The sequence below is a fragment of the Haemorhous mexicanus genome, chromosome 15 (assembly GCF_027477595.1).
Source record: "Haemorhous mexicanus isolate bHaeMex1 chromosome 15, bHaeMex1.pri, whole genome shotgun sequence".
Taxonomy (NCBI): domain Eukaryota; kingdom Metazoa; phylum Chordata; class Aves; order Passeriformes; family Fringillidae; genus Haemorhous; species Haemorhous mexicanus.
Genome location: NC_082355.1, coordinates 10,548,522 through 10,566,457, shown reverse-complemented (window position 1 = coordinate 10,566,457; position 17,936 = coordinate 10,548,522). Strand labels below are relative to the sequence as shown.

General features: G+C 39.2%; 1 protein-coding gene across 12 annotated transcripts in view; it reads left to right on the top strand.

Moving 5' to 3' along the window:
• The window catches only part of RAPGEF6 (Rap guanine nucleotide exchange factor 6), a 124,614-nt gene that overhangs the window by 28,774 nt on the left and 77,904 nt on the right, over nucleotides 1-17,936 (top strand). For all 12 annotated transcript variants that reach the window (XM_059860370.1, XM_059860366.1, XM_059860374.1 and 9 more), the window contains 2 exons: nucleotides 642-725; nucleotides 12,516-12,585. In XM_059860370.1, coding sequence (XP_059716353.1) covers nucleotides 642-725; nucleotides 12,516-12,585 — 154 coding nt within the window. The remainder of the gene's footprint in view (nucleotides 1-641; nucleotides 726-12,515; nucleotides 12,586-17,936) is intronic.

The window sequence follows — 17,936 nt, the reverse complement described above, 5'->3', positions numbered from 1 at the left end:
AGTCTGGTGACACTCAACTCAGTAGGTGGCACTGTATCCCTGGAGCTGGCACTGCCTGCACCGAGCAGCCTGTGCTGGAGAGGGCTGGAGCTCAAACCCCATCGCTTTACATTGCAAAAATTGGTATTTTAGCTTACAGCTCTCTAGGTTCTTCCTGGGAGGAAAATATACTTTTATTTCCCTCATATTTTAGCATTGCTGACAGTTAATCCTAGCTTTCTGTATAAGGCACAGCTTTCAGCACACCTGAGTCTAAATGAGATGCCACCTGCTCGTTGGTATGGTGGATGTGTGTTACACACACCTGCTCCAGGAGCTGGTCAATATCTGTGTGTGGGGGGTGTGTGCTGTCCTGTATTTATAGCCTTTGTGTACTTTCACTGGAATAAAAGGTTTTTACTTAAAATTTCATTTTAATAAAGTAAATTTTTAAGCTGAGTTAAATGTCAAAATGTTAAGTATAAGAAATATCTGTTATGTGAATGTTTTAAAAAAAAAGTCCTGCTCTGGTTGGAGTTCCCAGGTTCTTATATTAAACTGGTAGAACAATTAATCATTATTTTACTACAGTAATATTTTGGATAATGTAATTCTAAGGTGCTGTAAGGAGAAGTACAAATCAGTGATTTCTTTTCTTACAGCTCAGAAACTATTGCAAGATGCTGGTATATCCTGCTTTCTGGGTCTGTGCTCATGAAGGATTCAATGTTTTTGCCACCTTGCAGGTAGGTAAAATAATTGAGTTATTGTTGTTATTTAAGGCAAGTTTTTTTTTTTTAATAAATGCTTCCTATGTATTTGTGTTACTGTAATTTTTAAAGAATTTAAAAATAATTTCATAATTTTTTTTCTAAAGTTTGATAGTGAAATAAATGTTCAGCCAATTCAATTTAAATTTTCTCAGACTTCTTCTGCATGTTGAAATTTCTTTGTGTAATACTGGGCTCAATCTAGTTTGGCTTTTTAACTTTTTAAGAGAATTTGTAGTCAGCCTATTACCTGGGGTCTCTTTGAATAATTTGTGTGACTGTTCTGGATAGAGTTCCTTGTCACAAAAATATGACTGCAGATCACATAGCTGATGCCGTTTGGTCAGAGCTGTATTTAATGGCACATATGATTTTTATGTGAAGCAAGAAGGGGCCAGCAGCATCAGCTGTGGAGAGCTTGTGCCAGGAGCCTATCTGTGTCCTGGGATTGAGACACAGTGAGCACTGACATGCTTTCACTGAAGCACATTATTAGACTTGAGCTGAACTTGGCAAGTAATGCCCTGAGTACCCACAGTGATACTCTGCTTGACCTTGCACATCACTTATTTTTATTTCACTGTGTTTCACTTGACTCAGTATGAGCTGACCATGAGTGCACAGACTTAAGGCTAACTCCAGCTTACATTCATTTCTGTGTACTTGAATTTCATAGTATGCACTAGTGAAAACATACAGGACTGAATTTTTCAACTCAGTCAGTTGTAGGCTGGATATCAAACACTTAGTGCTCCTTGAGTGACTGAAGGTCCTTGAGTGAAATTGTCCAGAGGAGCTGTGGCTGCCCCATCCCTGGAGGTGTTCAAAGCCAATTTGGATGGGTCTTGGAGCAATCATGTCTAATAGAAAGTGTCGTTGCCTATGGCAGGGGAGTGGAATAAGATGTGCTTTAAAGTCCCTTTCAACAAAAATCATACTATGATTTGTCAGTTATAAGTTCAGGAGTACCAGAAGTGAGGACATGGCGTGCTGGAATTTGCATAAAAACTCTCTAAAATCATTGTTTTGCAAAACCTGGAGTAAGTCACTTAAAAGCACCATTGCTTGTAAGGTTTCTTGTGCCTTAAAAAAGAGAAAAGCAAAGTAGACCATTTACAGTTAATTCACAAGATTAATTCACAGCTACATTTATTATGGATAATGAGGGTGGTGAAAGGGTCATCTGTTAGATGGAGCTGCTGGCAGGTTACAGCTTATAAAGGATGGTTCCTGGGATGTTCTCTCCTTAGATGGTGAGATCGTGTGGCAAGGAAGAGAATGGACTCGTGATAGGTGTCTAGGGCGTTCACCTCACTTCCTTTTTGTCTGAAATACAGTCATGTTTGTGCATTAAATAGAATGGGTTTTTTCTTCAGTAGAGTGGGATAAACTTCAGTTACTTTCCCTGTTTGGAATACCTTATCTGTCACGTTGCTAGTTGAGGGAACTGCAGTCATCAGACACAGGCTAATTTCATATGAAAGACTGCCTTGGATAAGTTAGTAGTATTCTTTCAAAATTGTAATTAGCAGCATTTTAATTACATTTGAAGTAATACTTAATGTCACTCTTTATTCTTTGTCCCCAACCAAGTTCCTGATTGTGTCAGTCATTCTGAATGGAGGCTCAACTACACATGTGTAGGAAAGCAGAGTATTGTCTTTATTCTCATTGCCTCAGGTATCACAGAGCTATTCTGTATCACAGGAAGCAAAGATAACTTGCTACCATGTTCTCTTTGCCTGATGTGCATATGATCCTAGACCTGTAATGTTTGTCAAATAAACTTTACGGGAGAGTATGCTGTGTGGGATACTGCTTTATCTGTGCAATCATTTTTCAAAATTCACTTTAATCAATTAATGCCCAGCATTAATTATATAATAACAATTATATAGGAAACTGCTGCTACAGTTGATTGTTAGTGAGATCCTTGCAGTCTCCATAAATAATTGTAGCCACTGGAAGGTGGGTATGGTTTAATAACTGTTTGCTGGTATATCCTCACAGTACTTGTCCTTTTTCTGTCATCTGCCCTGTGATTACCTTGATGGATAGGAGGAGACTGTAGTAAACAACTGTGAACTTAATCTGGAGAAGATGCTGTCCTGCTTTTTGCCTGCCCCCTTTCATCCACTGTCTGTCAGAGCTTTGGGAAACTTTACTTTTTTTCTGCAGAACTCTTTGAAATAAAATATTCTGTGGAATCCAACCTGAAAGATGCTTAGCCCCTGAAAACATAAGGAGGTGGGCAGTTACTGCTTTATTTACTTTGTCTAAGTATTTGAATGAGCAAGGAATGAAAACTGGTGCTCACTGTGCTTGAAAAGGTCTTTTTCATTGACTTGATGAACTTCTAGTCAAGTTGTCATTCAGAAATTGGTTTAAAAATTGGAGGACTAAAACTTGCAACCAGGCATAATAAATCTATTCCATATTGTGACACTGATGCTTGTGATGAGAGAAGCCCTGCAAGATTTTTAAGGTAAGATGCAGATCAGTCAGTAATACCAGGTATAAGGATGGCATAATCTTGATTACCCTATTGCCTGGAGAATGGATTTGTTAATAGATTTGGCATAGGAGGAGAAGAATTTGCTTCTAACATGAAAGTGGTGGCCGGAATAAAAGAACAGGATTGACGGAGTTGTGGAAGGAAAATCATGTCAGCAAGTTAAAGAGGTTTTCTGTTAACCTTGCTTGTTAATGAAGATAATTCATGTGAACAGGATATTTGAAGGAGATTACTCACAGCAAGATTAGCCATAGGAGATATATCAAGGACCTGGAGGAACTTTTGAAGCCAATTATGTGGCTGACAGCCTCCTACAGCTGTGAGAATTGAACCTCCAAGGGAAAAATACAAACTCTTGAAACATTCAAGATGTAGTCATACTAAAACAAACACTTCTCTTTTCCCTGTCCTTCCCAAATCTCTCAAGTGGAGAAAATTGGAATCATTGTTCTACTCATGTAGTGCATTTCTTGGCTAAAAACAATTGCTGTACTTAAAATGGCCTTGTGGTTGTGTGGTGTCTTTTCATGAGAGTTGTAGATGCATCAATGACTCAATTAGCCATTTCTCTTTTCTTTACTAAAAGGAGAAGACCCAAATGCTTAGATCAAGAAAATGGTCACAATGAAAGAGGAACTCCAGTTTTGCATCATGAACAACAGCTTGGGTTTAAATTATTCTAGCTTGTTTTGTATTAGTATTTGTGAGTAACAATATTTTTATTTTGCAACTGACTGTGACTTAATAGTGACTGTTAATAGTGTTTACATCTATTGTGTGTAAAGTGCCAGAAGCACAGAAAAATACTGTGCTTCTACGGGACTGTCAGTGATGGAAAGGAAGACAGTAAGATTAGAGATCTGCAATTTAAAGAATTTAAAGATTAACAAAATGCCATAATTTAAATGTTGATGTATGTAACTTTGTTCTCAAACATATTTATACCTCAAATGCACTATGTAAAGTCAGATCAGTTTTGCTTCTGAAATCTGTAGGGCAGCTTTCTGCAAATATTTGTGAATTTGTACCATTTGGTACAGAAGTAAACCAGTGGCTCAGAGCTCCTGTACTCCCAGCTTCCGGCAGTGCAAGGTAGGCTGGTCTTTTTGTCCTCTGTTCCTTCCTTTTCAGGTTTAACTTGAATACTGCTTAGACTGCAGCTGCTGTATCCAGGCTCTGTCCCAGTGCTCCTCAAACTCTGCTCTTCCTCATCTCCATCCCAGTCCCAATGCTCGGACTGTGAATAGTGTTTTTCCTCCCTCAACTGCCATGATCTGGATCCATGTGTGCCAGTCCCCTGCTGCCATGCAGTAAACCTAATTTCTGACAAACTGGCAGTTTCCAGTAAGGTTCTGAATTGTGATAATTGTTGGCATAATTGGGATTTAAGTTTCTTGCTGTGTGACTCTAAATATTGCAGTCACAATACAATACTCTGAGTGTATGTTTGCTTCACACTGGAAAGCTCTTCCCAGCTAACTGTTGTGGGTGATGTTCTCTGCTCTCTTAAAGGGAGCTTCAGGCCTACATCCCTGTGCTTATCAGGTCCGAGAGATTTAGTACGCAGCACAGGATAAAAGCAGTGGTTATTCAGTGCATTTGTGGCTCTGGATGAGGTGACGTTTTCCTTGGATGTTTCTGTTAAGTGGTGGCTGTAACTTTTGTAGCATTGCCTGACTGCCAGTAAGTGAAGCAACAACTTGGGAATGCTACCAATAAATGTATTTATAAAACTAATTAATTCAGATAGAGTTGTTCAGATTTAAATTCTTCTGGCAGAGCTAGTGCTGGCATGAAAATACTCTGAGGGAAAAGGGAATGTGGATGAGGAGAAGAGGCAGCTCACCAGAGAGAAGCTGTGTCCTGGTCTCCCTAAGTGTATTGGGCTTGCTGATGTTGAGTAAGGGCTGGGAAGGTGCTGCAGACTAAGAGTACATAATGCATCTTGTTTGATGTAGACTAATCTTCTAAGAATGTCAAAAAATGAAGAAATACTGTGTTCAGACCTGTTTCAATTATATGGCTGAATAAACTCGTCTGTATTTCCCGTGCACCAATAATTTCCTTGTGGTCTATTCATGGTTCCTTACAGCATCTACCCTTTAGAAATTTTGTGGACTGCAAGGGATGCTGATTGTGCCACAGAGTTTTTTGTTGCCTAAACTTAAGTGCAGGAGAAAGGAAATTAGAAGGAAGGGGTCATGTATGGTTTGTTTATAACTAAAATACAGTTTTACTAAGACTTTGCAATTCCATGATCTGAAATAGCTGGAAAGCTGCACAGAAAGTGGTAGGTGAGACACAGGCTTCCCCAAAGGGTTGTCATGTTTGGTGTATAAAGTAATTAATACAGAGATCTTGAGCTTGCAGCCTGCAAATTGAGTAGCATGTTATACAGCCTCCAAAATAATTTCCAATTAGAACTTCAGCAGGCTTAAGAGATAAACCTGCTAAATGTTGTTATTGAGAGCTAATGCAGAAATGGGTTTTGATGACTGAGTATTAATTGAAATAGGTATTTTGCATTCAGCCATGTATCTTGTGGTGTCTGGTTTCCTTTAAACCATTTCCTGACGGAGTTAAGTATTATAATATTTTTCTAATGAAGTTACTTTGAAGAGCTCAGGACTTGCACAGCATATGATGTCTCATAAACTCTGCCACTTGCATTTGCTGAAACTTTTGGTCTGTGCTGATGGACCTTTTTTCCCATCTCCTTGTTCTGTTTCACAAATAGGGACATTTGAGGCTGTTCAGCAGCTGCTGTGAGGCTCCTGATGCACCTGTGAGCCTTAGGCAACTCCCTACCAACCAGCCCCATTCTTCAGATCATGGGTGGGCTGAGACAAATCTAGTGAAATTGAGACCTCCATGGAGATGCCAAGAAAAACAAATTATTCCTGTGAGGATTTTGATGTTTTGTAAACTCCTGTGTCATGATTGCAGTGCAGGAAGGGCAGATCCTGACTTTTCTATCCACAGTCACTGTGGCTGTTAATGCCTGTTGTGCAACTTCATGGGTTTTCCCCCAGTGTTATTTCCCAAACAATGACAAATAAATGTAGGTATTAAATTACATTTTTAGAGTAATTAGATTGGTATTTAATAATACTAATGGTTATTCCAGCCATTAGTATACTTGTGTGGTACATTCATTGGTAAGAGAATGCATTTTATCTTGGATCTGACCAACAGCAACTTTGCAGTAGATATCCAGGGGTTTGCTGGAGCAACTGTTCTGCACAAGAGATAGTCTGCAAGGAGAGGAAAAAAAATGCTTTTCATAGCATTACAGAGTGGTTTTGGTTGGAAGGGACCTTAAAGCTTATCTCATTCCAACCCTCTGCCATGAGCAGGAACACCTTCCAGAATCCCAGGTTGCTCCAAGCCCCACTCAAACCTGGCCTTGAACACTTCCTGGGATGGGGCAGCCACAGCTCCTCTGGCAACCTGTGCCAGGATCTCCCCACCCTTTAGTAAAGAATTTCTTCCTAATATCTCATCTAAACCTACTTAGGTTCAGCTTAGAACCATTCTCCCTTGTCCTGGCACTATATGCCCTTGTAGCCCCCTATACCTGCACAAAGTCACATTTTCATCTGTTTAAAAAACGCCCAAACCACATCTTTATTCCTTATGCATCTTGTCTCTTCCAGGCCCAGTTGTGCCCTTCTGTACAAAATCTTTTTGCATGGAAGAAATGCATCCAGGTTAATGGATAAATGGGGTCATGGGATTCACTTTGCAGTGGCGAGTACAATTTATCTTCCTCAATACCTAAAAGCAGCCTGACACGCAGACAGGAAGTTTGAGAGACAAGTATATTCATAAAAACAAAATACCTGCAAACTCTTTGCTTGTTATCTTGATAAACTGGTATATCAGGGCCCTGGCCCCATTCTACATGTAATACAGTACTGAGTATTACTGCAGTAAAACTCCTGCAGGTAGCTTTATTGACAGTCACAGATAACTGTGTATTATTGACACCAATTTACACAGACAGAATAATGTTATGATTTTACAGTTCCTGGAAAATACAGAACATGAAGTGCCTGATATCCTGCCATTGATGGCTTTGATGTCTGAAATATCTGAAAATATTGTTTCAGGATGTAGTAGAATATTGTAAATTTGAAGATGCTTGTTGATTAGTGTTGAAACAAATAAGACAGTCTCAGTCTCCATCTGTTTGTAGGCTGAAAGCTCTTGAGGATAGGCTGTGTTTTTACCTTTAATGTATGTATGATATTCTGAGTAGTGAAGAATGAGAAGCTATCAGTATTGAAAAACTTGAGCATATTGATATCAGGAAATGTCTGAGTAAAATGTGATGGCTGTTGTTTAAAGTGATCAGTTTTGCCATTCCACATGTACTTCATCACCAAATACTCAGGTTGTGCAACAGCTGGATATGAGAATTTTCAAAACATTTGTGTTCAGAAAGCTGTGTTGGTGCTCATCCTGTTTCAAGGGCTACATTCAAAATATGTCACATTGGAGGAATTTCTAAATAGTTTACTTTATAAAAGTAAGGTTTGTTATAAAAGGTCCAGTGCCTTAAAGAAGTTTTAACACCCTCCTGTCCTGGGGAGTGAGCATGAGAATGAAATGGGAGTATTCTCAGATACAGAAGGCTCCCTGCAGTGATTAATTTTGTTCTATTCCCTGTGTCACTGCAGTCAGGCACATACAGGTGCTTGCACTTCTAAGGTGCTCTGCAGTTGCAGAGAGGTGAGCAAATCCCACAGTGGAAAAGGGACAGATGAACCAATGAATGTCACAGAATCACAGACTGGTTTGAGTTGGAAGGGACCTTAAAGCTCATCCAGTTCCAGCCCACTGCCATGGGCAGGGACATTTCCCTAGACCAAGATTCTCCAGGCTCTGTCCAGCCTGGCTGAGAGCTGTTCCCTGCAGTCCCGGGCTTTTACATTTTGGTAGCTCCAGTCTGATCCCATGGCCTGAACAATTAGTTGTTGATGTGGGATATCATGCCAGTTTAACTTACATTCTTTTCTCAGATCATACAACTGCTTAAGCATTTTTAATTATGAGTAGCAGTGAATTAGAAGGAAAACACAATTTCTTGCAAATGAGGCATCCATAAATCAAGGATAAACAAAGCTGCCTTTGGTATATGGAAGACATTTTTTTTTCCCATAAGAGCATTGCAGACCATTGAATGAGTGTGTGAAAATTAATGATGCAGATGAAATATATGAATATTAAGTGACGGGAGCATACAATAAAATAATAAATAAAAAAAATTGTAGTGCAGTTTTATAGTACTGATTTTTTTTCTAGGTTTTCAGCAGTGGTAAGCTATAGAATGACATTAAGACATATTTAAATCACACATGTGTTAACAATGCCAATTAAGTTGTTCAGTCATTTAAAACTTCAATGGTTTGTACCAGTGGTAGTATGTCCTTTGACAATTTTTTCATTGGAAATAGAGCTTAATTTACATTAGTTTCATGTTTTCTTATATTTTCAGTGTTAATTTAAATTTTTAATTGGATTATTTTCCCCACTCTGCTTAAAGCACTAAAGCGTGTGTAATGTGCTGTACCTTAGAGAGTCTTTCCCAGTTTTCATACATATCTTGCCACATGTGACATCAGGAGGATGTAGTGTTTTTGAGATATGCTTTTGGTTGGAGAAGCTGCTGTGATGGTTGGTAAGCAGAAGCACTGAAATGGGCTTCTTGGATTGGACATTTCCAGGAAGCAAACCTGACCCTGGCAAAGGATGTCTGTGATGCCAGCTTGGGTAACCAAAATACTGAGTAATAACAGCTCCTGCAAACAGCACTGTGTGTTCTTGATGCCACAGCAAAGTTCTCTTTTAGTACCAAAAGATAAGATTGCCCCATCTCTTCCAGAGTTAGATGTACTTTCCAGAGCTCTCTCTTGTGAGAAACAGCATGGTTCAGGTTTGGGTGGGTCTTTGATCACCAGCTAAAGACTTCTCCAAGCAATTTGCTGTCACAGTAATGTTCTTTGTAAGAATGTTCTGTGTTCCTCTTTTTTCCCAAGTGGGTTTCTCTCCTCCATTTTCAAAGCTTTGTTCAACTGAACCTTTTCCATTTACAAATATTTAGGAATGAATGTTGTTCTGAAGCCTTGATTATAATTGGCAGATTAGGGAAGTGTATTGCTGTCAGCAAACCTCTTAACTGATAGAGAAGCTAAATATTTGTATTCTAGAGGAAAAATATGTAATAAGTCATTAAGAAATTTAAAACCCCATGTTTCTAAAACATGTTGTGTATGTTAATTAAGAATGTTAAAAGTTGGTACTTCCAAGACATAGTGGTAGTTATGGCTGGGGAAAAACCTCATGTGACCTCCTCCTTTGGAAGTAGCTCTGCTATGGAATTATCAATAAACCATCCATGATGGGGTGTACCAGGAAATAATAAAACTTGACCTATTGACTTGTTAATATGAGTAGTTTATTCTTTAGGACTAGCTGGGTGGGTTTTGTCTTTGGAACCTGATCCTTTTCCAAGTATTTGGTTGTTGTAAAGTGCCTGATGGAGCAGAAATGACAGGGCCAAGACTGTGACCTTTGTTCCAAGCACCATTCTTGTCATCATTAGTGTTTACTGCCATTACTTAATTAGCAAATGCTGCAACATCAGCAGAGGGAGGCTGGACAGTGGCTGAATTTGAGGAATGTGTTTATGTAAAACAAAACAATAAAGAAAACAACTCCTCCTTGACCTCCAGGAGTTTGATAAAATCTTGTTACACAACAGAAATACTTTGCTTGAACAACCTACAACAGGAAATTGGTGCTTTTTCCTAACTATAGGGGATGTAGCAATAGTAGTAATCTGTTTTGGCATAAAACTGATAATGATTATTTCTGGTTTTAAAAAGGTTCAAAACCTGAAACTTCCAGTTGCACATAATTCCTTTATAATTTTGATGTTTTGAAAAAAAAAATCTATTGTCTTTCATTTTCTACTATAAGGAATAGAATTATAAGTTATTTTACTTTTTTTTTTTCTTTAAATTTAAAATGATCCTATGGCAAAGTTGATCTCAGTTTGTGTTTTAGTTTGTAGAGAAATCCTAACATGGATTTCAGTGCACCTCAGTGTTGGAGCTGATATTAAAAATGATAGTTCTGTATTTTCTGAACTGAATTAACAGTTGTAAGAGTATTTTAGCATTCTTTTTATGTGTTGCAGAAACACAAGACTCTCATACCTGAATCACATGCTGTGTGGAAAAAGCATGAAAGAAGTAATGAAAATTTGAACTCTGAGTTTCTTACTATAGATGTGTGAAAATGGCAGTTTTCTATGTGAAACTTGTGCTTGTCTGGTCTGAGTGAGAAAGTTTTAGTTGTCATGTTGTTTATGGCTGTATTGCAGTCATGTAATTTAAATATTTTTTTTCTTTTCCTTCAGTAGACTTTTAGCAAAATCAAAACTTGTCAGTGGAAGCTGCCATGCTCTTATTAATTGTAATTCTTTATCCTAACTGGATTACACTGCCAATTTCTCTGTTGCAATCATCTGAGGCTTCACTTGAGTTACTTCCCAGTTTCAGGAGAATCACAGAATGGTTTGTGATGGAAAGGATATTTATGCTCACCTGGTTCCAATCCCCTGCCATGGCCAGGGGCACCTTCCACTATCCCAGGTTGCTCCAAGCCCCTTCCAGCCTGGCCTTGAACACTTCCAGGGATGGGGCAGCCACAGCTGCTCTGGGCAACCTGTGCCAGGGCCTCCCCACCCTCACAGGGAGGGTTTCCTCCTAATATTGAATTAAAACCTCTCCTTCTTCAGCTTAGTTTAGTTTTTTAGCCTCAGTTCAGTTCCTTAAATTCTTTTCCCATAGTTGCATATATCCCACAGAAGTTTTGGAGTGTTACTTGTAAACATGAGTCTTTTTAAGCGTTCTCTGTGAAGTAGTGGTGATTTCAATGGATCTTTGCCATGGAGATGACCATGCTTGTAACTCAAATCTTGCATGGCTGGAGTTTCAGATGTACTTTTTAAACATAATCTCAGTGAAAACAGTAGGAGCTGACCCATTTTTTACTAGTTTGTCTCCACTCTTGTCTTCCTTCTAATTCTCACGTTAATCCCTGCTTTGCATGAACCAGTTCTTCAGTTATCTCACCTGCTTGTAGTTGCTAAAACATGATTGATGTTGATAGTCTGGGTTTGTAACATGGCAGCTGCAGCCACTGAACTGCTAATCCAGCCTGCTGCTCATCAAGGAGTTTGTTTTATGTGCTGGGCTTGTGGAATCACTTTCCCTCGTGCCCAGGGAGTGAGCAGGTCAAGCATTCCCACCTCAGGCTGATGGGTGAGGAGTGGAGACAAGCTTACTTAATGTGTGAAGTCAGATCTGTCCAATTCTGGGTACCACTACAGGGACAGATGGATTGATTTGAGAGGTTGTTGGTCTGTAACACATCCCACACATCCCCCAGCAGTGTCTAGCTCAATCCTGTTTTGCTGTTAGCTCCAGCACACTCAGATTTGTTTGCATGGTGCCTTCTCCAGAGGTGATCCCTCTAAAGTCACCTCTGTTGTTCAGTGTCCTGAAGGAAGTCTCGTTAGAGTTGATGAGCTGAAGTACATCAGGTTGTTTTTAGCTGCTTTCCTCAGCCGCTATCTTACACTGCCCATCATGCTTTGTTACATTTGTGTTCTTAAACAGAACCCATCACCCTGGCCCAGTCCTTGTGGTGGTACAAGTAGCAATATAAAGACAGGTCACAAGGCTCAGTGTGAGAAAAGAGGTTCTCTGTCCCCCCTCCTTTGCTGGGAGGATGAAGGGGTGATGTAGAGTTGAGGGAGCTCTCATTAAAGATGCTCTGTGCTGAGTAGTAGTTTGGAATCTTTGGAATTTATCTATATTTGTTTTTACAAGGCCCGTTTAATGTTTAATTAAAATGTACTAAGGTTTTCTTGTCAGAATTGAAATGTATTATGAGTGGTTGTGAGTATCTGCAAATAGTAATGATTTTACAAAAGAACATTCTCTATATTTGGACTTTACATAGCAGGCTGTGATGAGGGATGCTGAATAAATTAAAATATTATGGTAATGATACTGTCTAATTAACATATTTCATAAAATAGTTTTCATCAATTTTTCTTTGTTCTTTTTTTGTTTTTTAACAACATGGACCATTGCCAATTATTTTTGTTATTGAAAAGGTAAAATAGGCTGTTCATCTCATTCCTTTTTGTTTGCCTTTTTTCCATCCCACTCTAGTTTTGGCAAGCAGTCTGGAGGAAAGCGAGGATGCGAATGTATCATATTGGAACCTTCAGAAATGATTGTGGTAAGGCAGATTTTTTTCATATGTACTTAAATCTATTGCTGGTTTCAGCAAATTCTTTCTCTTTTACAGCAGAAGGCTTATTGTAAAGTATTCTATGAAATTGCAGTAAAATTGCCTTGATTTCAATTATACCTATGGCTGTTCTCATAACAGCAGTAGCTATGTAAATTTAATCTAGATGGGTAAATGATGATGATGATTAGGTCATTCTTTCTAAAATTATGCTTACTTGAGTTTCAAAAGCCTAACAGTCACGGCTGAGCTGAGCATTCCTGAGTCAGGCTATGGCAGTCTTCTATCTTGAGTATTTTATTTACACCCCCATTCCCCATTTCATGGCTTTTATTGGGCATATCTGGGTGGAACAGTGTTCTTTGTCCAAGCCTTTGCAGTGCCACATAGTGTGGAGGCTTGTAGGTAGAAGAAGAAACACGAGAGTGCTTAGCCAAGCTTGAAGGATAGGGTTTGTCACCATCCTTAATGTCCAGGAATCCTCTGCTTCTTAGAACACTTTTTGCTGCTGCCAAGTGCATGTATAGATGCACATATACGTGCTTAGAGAGTGTAGCTTAGTCCCTCCCAGATTGTTGTCCACATGCAGTTGCAATATTAGGATTGATTTTCCATAGTGAAGACCAGCATTGTATCCCAGCAGTGTGCCTGGGGACACGGGCAGATCTCTTCCAACTTTCACCTTAGATGTTTTTAATGGAGCTGGAACAAAGCTGTTTGTTGTGCTCAGAACCCACATGTCTGTTAATCAGACTCCCATCTCCAGACTGCTGTTGATTTAGCTGCCCTAGATCTAGATATGGTAACATTAAAACTAATACTTGACAGTGTCTCTTACTGAGCATGTAAATACTCAGCTTCCATAAAATATCTGTTTCTCACAGTGCATTACCAGCAGGGATGTCAGCAGTGTCCTGTACCAAGTCCACTTGCTGTTCTTTGTGCAGTTTGCTCTGTGCAATGTCAGTCTGCCTCTGCTCATGGGCTCTGATAGCATCAGTAATATGCTCTGGGCTGCAGCATGTATTTTAAGCTACAGTCTGCCTTGAAGTGCAGGTTAAGAGTGCAAGAAGCCCGTCTTCGTCTCTGGAGTGAAACAGTTAATTTGTTTTATTCCAAATTGTCCAGTCTCTTCTCAAAGCTGGAATTCTGGGGGGGAGATTTATGCCTGGAGGGATGCCACAGGACTGCTGGGTGGCAGTGTGTGCAGCCATGACAGGGGAGTGCCCCAGGCCTGCTGGTTTGCATTTGCTGCTTTGCATTTTTACTTTTTAATTGCAGCTGCCAAGGGTCTGGTGGCTAAACTGAGCATGTGGTAAACTCAGTGTGCCTGAGAGCTGTGCCTGGGCTGAGCTGAGTCTTGTTCCTCAGTGCTCCTCTAGCAGAGTGAGAAACACTCACTTAGCCAGTCATATCTATTATCAGGTATTAGGGAGAAGTTCTTCCCTGTGAGGGTGCTGAGACCCTGGCACAAGTTGCCCAGGGAAGCTGTGGCTGCCCCATCCCTGGAAGTGTTCCCTTGGAGCAACCTAGGGGGAAGACTAGACCAGCCTGGTCTGGCTGGTGACTTGACTCACTGCAAGTACATTTGTAAGTTTACGTGAAAAATATTTCATGGGCAAAGGAAATCTTAAGAAATACCTGCATCTTTGGTCACATCGCCATTGCAATAAAGAAATAAAAATAAATAATAAAAAAAAAAAAAGAAGATGGAAATAAAAGAGAAGCTTCTGTGCAGTGTGTGCTTCAAGAGAGAAGCTGACCCTCTTGAAATATTTATGGAAGAAATTAGTTTTGTGTGTGTAACTGGAGTAGGCACAACTGCCATGGGTGTTTTCAGAGGAGCACAGTATCACAGTAGCTGGGGAAGCCATCATTGGCCATGTCAGCACCTTCACACACTGCTGGGTGTTCCTGGAGACAAAGGCACAGCCCAGACAGCTGTTTGCTGTTTTAAATCTCCTGAATTGTCTGTAATTGTGATTAAATGCCAGTGAGAGTATAGAGGCACTTGAACGTATCTTATATCCCTCTCTGGAACTTCAGTATAATTTTCCAGTAGGAAAATCAGAGAATTAAAAGTGCAGAGTTCTTTCCTCATTATATTTATGGTCATATTTTACTGGTAAATGTAGCTAAAGATGCTCTTGGCTGTATTTTCTAGGAAGCACTTAAAATAGTGTGAGAAAAAAGCATTAATGTGGTGGTGTGCACCTTGCTAATGATCTTCACTGGAACAAGGTGTACTTGAGTTTTAGTTCTCTGATTAACTCTTATTAATTTCTCTTAATTCTTTTATTTTCTATAGTTTTTAATTTGCAACATACTAATGAAGTTTAATACATAATGAATATTTATCTTCAAGCAAAATAATTAGTTAGCTGCTTTAATGGAGTTAAAGAACACTATAGTTTCCTGCTGGTGACTGATTTTAATTTTTTTTTTTTCTTCTATCACTTTAGAATGTAAATCAGTTTTGTAGTGGGAATCCTCAGGGAATGGACCCATTTTAAAGGCCATAAAATGTGGTCAAGTTAATGAGGATAACAGATAGTGTGTGAATGGGCATTGTAACTCATATTTTTGGAGGCTGAGCAATCTATTGAATTAATAATAGCCCCATTTATCCTTCAGGAAGATGGCCCAGAATTGCAGCATATTTTGGTATGTTGAAGTGTCATTACTGTTGTTCCTTGGTGCTTTCATTTTCTTCTTCAGATCTAAGTGTAAGATTTCAGAAGAGCAGTGTGATACTTGCAGGTGGAAAATATTTCATTGCTGCTTTGGACTGCAGAGTGAAACACGACAATCCTGTGGTTTAGGTTGGATATTGGGGAAGTTTTCTTCATGGGAAGGGTCAAGGCCTGGCACAGGCTGCCCAGGGCAGGGGTGGAGTCACCATCCCTGGAAGGATTTAATGGATGTGTAGATGCAGCACTTGGGGACAGGGTTTAGTGGTGGGCCTGGCAGGGCTAGGGGCATGGTTGGATGTGATGATCTCTGAGTCCTTTTCCAGCCTTAACAATTCTGTGATAGTGTATTGCAAAGGAAATGATGGGAAGCAGTCTGTGGGACAGTGTCTCCATTTGAGTTGAAGGCAGCCTGGTTCTCCTGGCTCTGGCCTGGCCCAGGGAATCTGTCCTCCCTTTGCTCTCCTGCCAGGACCTGGCTCAGAGCACTCACAGAGAAGCTGAATTCCTCCACAGGCTGTGATGAAGGTGACACTTCTCTGCCAACAGGAATTTTTAGTTTTAACCAGGTGAAAGCAGGGCTGAGTGAGGTGCCCAGAAGTGCCTATCCTGTTGATGCACAGAACATCAAAAGCAGTTCTTTGTGAATCATAAGTGTTGACAACCTGGTGGTCAGCTGGACTCAGAATACTGCTCGTGCTGGTGGTCCTGAGTTGGAAGCTCTGTGGTGTGGAGGTTTTTCCTGGTTTCTGATTTCTATGTTGCTTTTGTCAACAGCAGTTCACTAACCAAAGGAAGCAGCTGGTCTCATTTTCTGCCACTTGTTTGTTCCGACTTAGTGCCAGCAAATAATTTATTAATGCTTACATCTTAGTTTTCAGTTAGAATTGTGAAAGAAAAAATAATTTCTTCTATCACTGAGTGTTTGTTTTAATTTAGCCCTAAAAATACTTGTTCAGTTTGGGGTTTCTTGATAATAAGTGTTATCTGTATTGAAAGAGTCTTTGTCCACCCCAGCAGTTTCTGAGGTCCAGGTTAACCTGTTCTGTTAGAGAAGTTCACTGCTCATTTTGGTTTCTATGATCTTGTAAGACTGAAGGCAGGAAAAAAAAGATAATGCATTTATTGAAGGAGCTCACATACAAAAATTTAAAATTAAATCAGGATAATTCTAGTTATTTAATTAATAACTGTAAAAGTCCAAAATTCCTTATTTCTGGAGGATTTCTATACAATTTGAGAGCAATGTTGTTTCTAGCTAGAAATCCATATTTATGCTACATGAAGAAAGGCTTCTATATCAATCATCTCAGTGCATTTTTTGATGATGCTGGATGGCCTGTTAAAAAAGATTTTTTTTTTTGTGTGTTTCTACTTGCATCCGCTGTGTTCTTCACACTCTTACACCACAGTGCTTACTGCAGTGCTGCAAATAGATACCTTTGCTTGTTGTCTTATTCCTTTGCAGAGAGGTAGTAAAATTATAGTGAAAAGTGTGGTTATCCCTTTTTCAGCTCAGCTTCTCTGATTTCTTTTTTTGACAGTATTATTGTGTGAGCTTTACTCTTCTTTCCTAGCTTTTCTAACTGTTGTATCTTTAACCCATGTTATTAATGTATGATTTCTCTATGGAATCAGAAATAACCCACAAGACAAGCTCAGCTGTTTGCACCTTCCTTTGACCTCAGACAGACCAAAGGTGTTGGAGAAAAGTGATGTGGAAGACAGATATGATCTTGCTTTTGTGATGGTGTTAGTTTGGTCTCTTGTTTCTGTCTGTTAAGTCCTTCTGTGTTTCATTTCTTTGTGTCTTTTGGATTTTAATTTTTTTAATATGTGAAGTGAGAGCTGTGTAAGACCATACAGAGGTTTTTCTCCTGTTCCAGTCATATGTTTAGGCTTTTCCAATGAAATTTGGAGAAAAAAAATTAAAAATAAGGCATTGGAGACAGTAGAAACTTGTACAAAGTAAATACATTGTAGAGAAGCTTCTTGCCTGCTCTTCAGCCTGTTTGCATGTCTGTCCTGCTTCCTGCTGGGAGATATTTTTCCAAAACATCAAAAGGAAATGGGAAAGGATGAGACTGCTTTTTATAGAAAACAAGTATTGTAGCTATTGAGATAAAAGGTTTCATGTTGGCTTTTACTAAGCAGATAAATTTACCTAATTTTTAATGTTTAGTCAGAGATAATATTTAACATAAGTTATGAATAAGTTCCAGCCATTTCTTCATAATCCACTGAAAGCGATTAGGAGGCAATATGACATAGGTGAAGTAGCTATTTATAAAAACCTGCAATATTTGCAGTTGTTTAGCTATGAATGGTACTAGAAATAAATTATGCTTTTGAAAATACACTACTAAAAATAGGGTATAATGCAATATTTTCACCAGATCATAAATACACAAAAAGTGGTAACTTCTGTGTTGAAGGTAAGCTTGAAATGAGCAGTGTCTGTAACTCCTTCAGGATACATGTGGGTGTAGAAGAGTTTCTGCTGATGACTGACACTGTTTAGAGGATATGGGTGCCTTTTTTACTTTTTTTTTTCTTTTTTTCTTTTTTTTAAAAGACATTGTTTCCCGGAAGGAAACTGTGGCCTCAGCTCATTGTAACAAGGCCCTTCTGAGATCTGCAGCCGTGGTT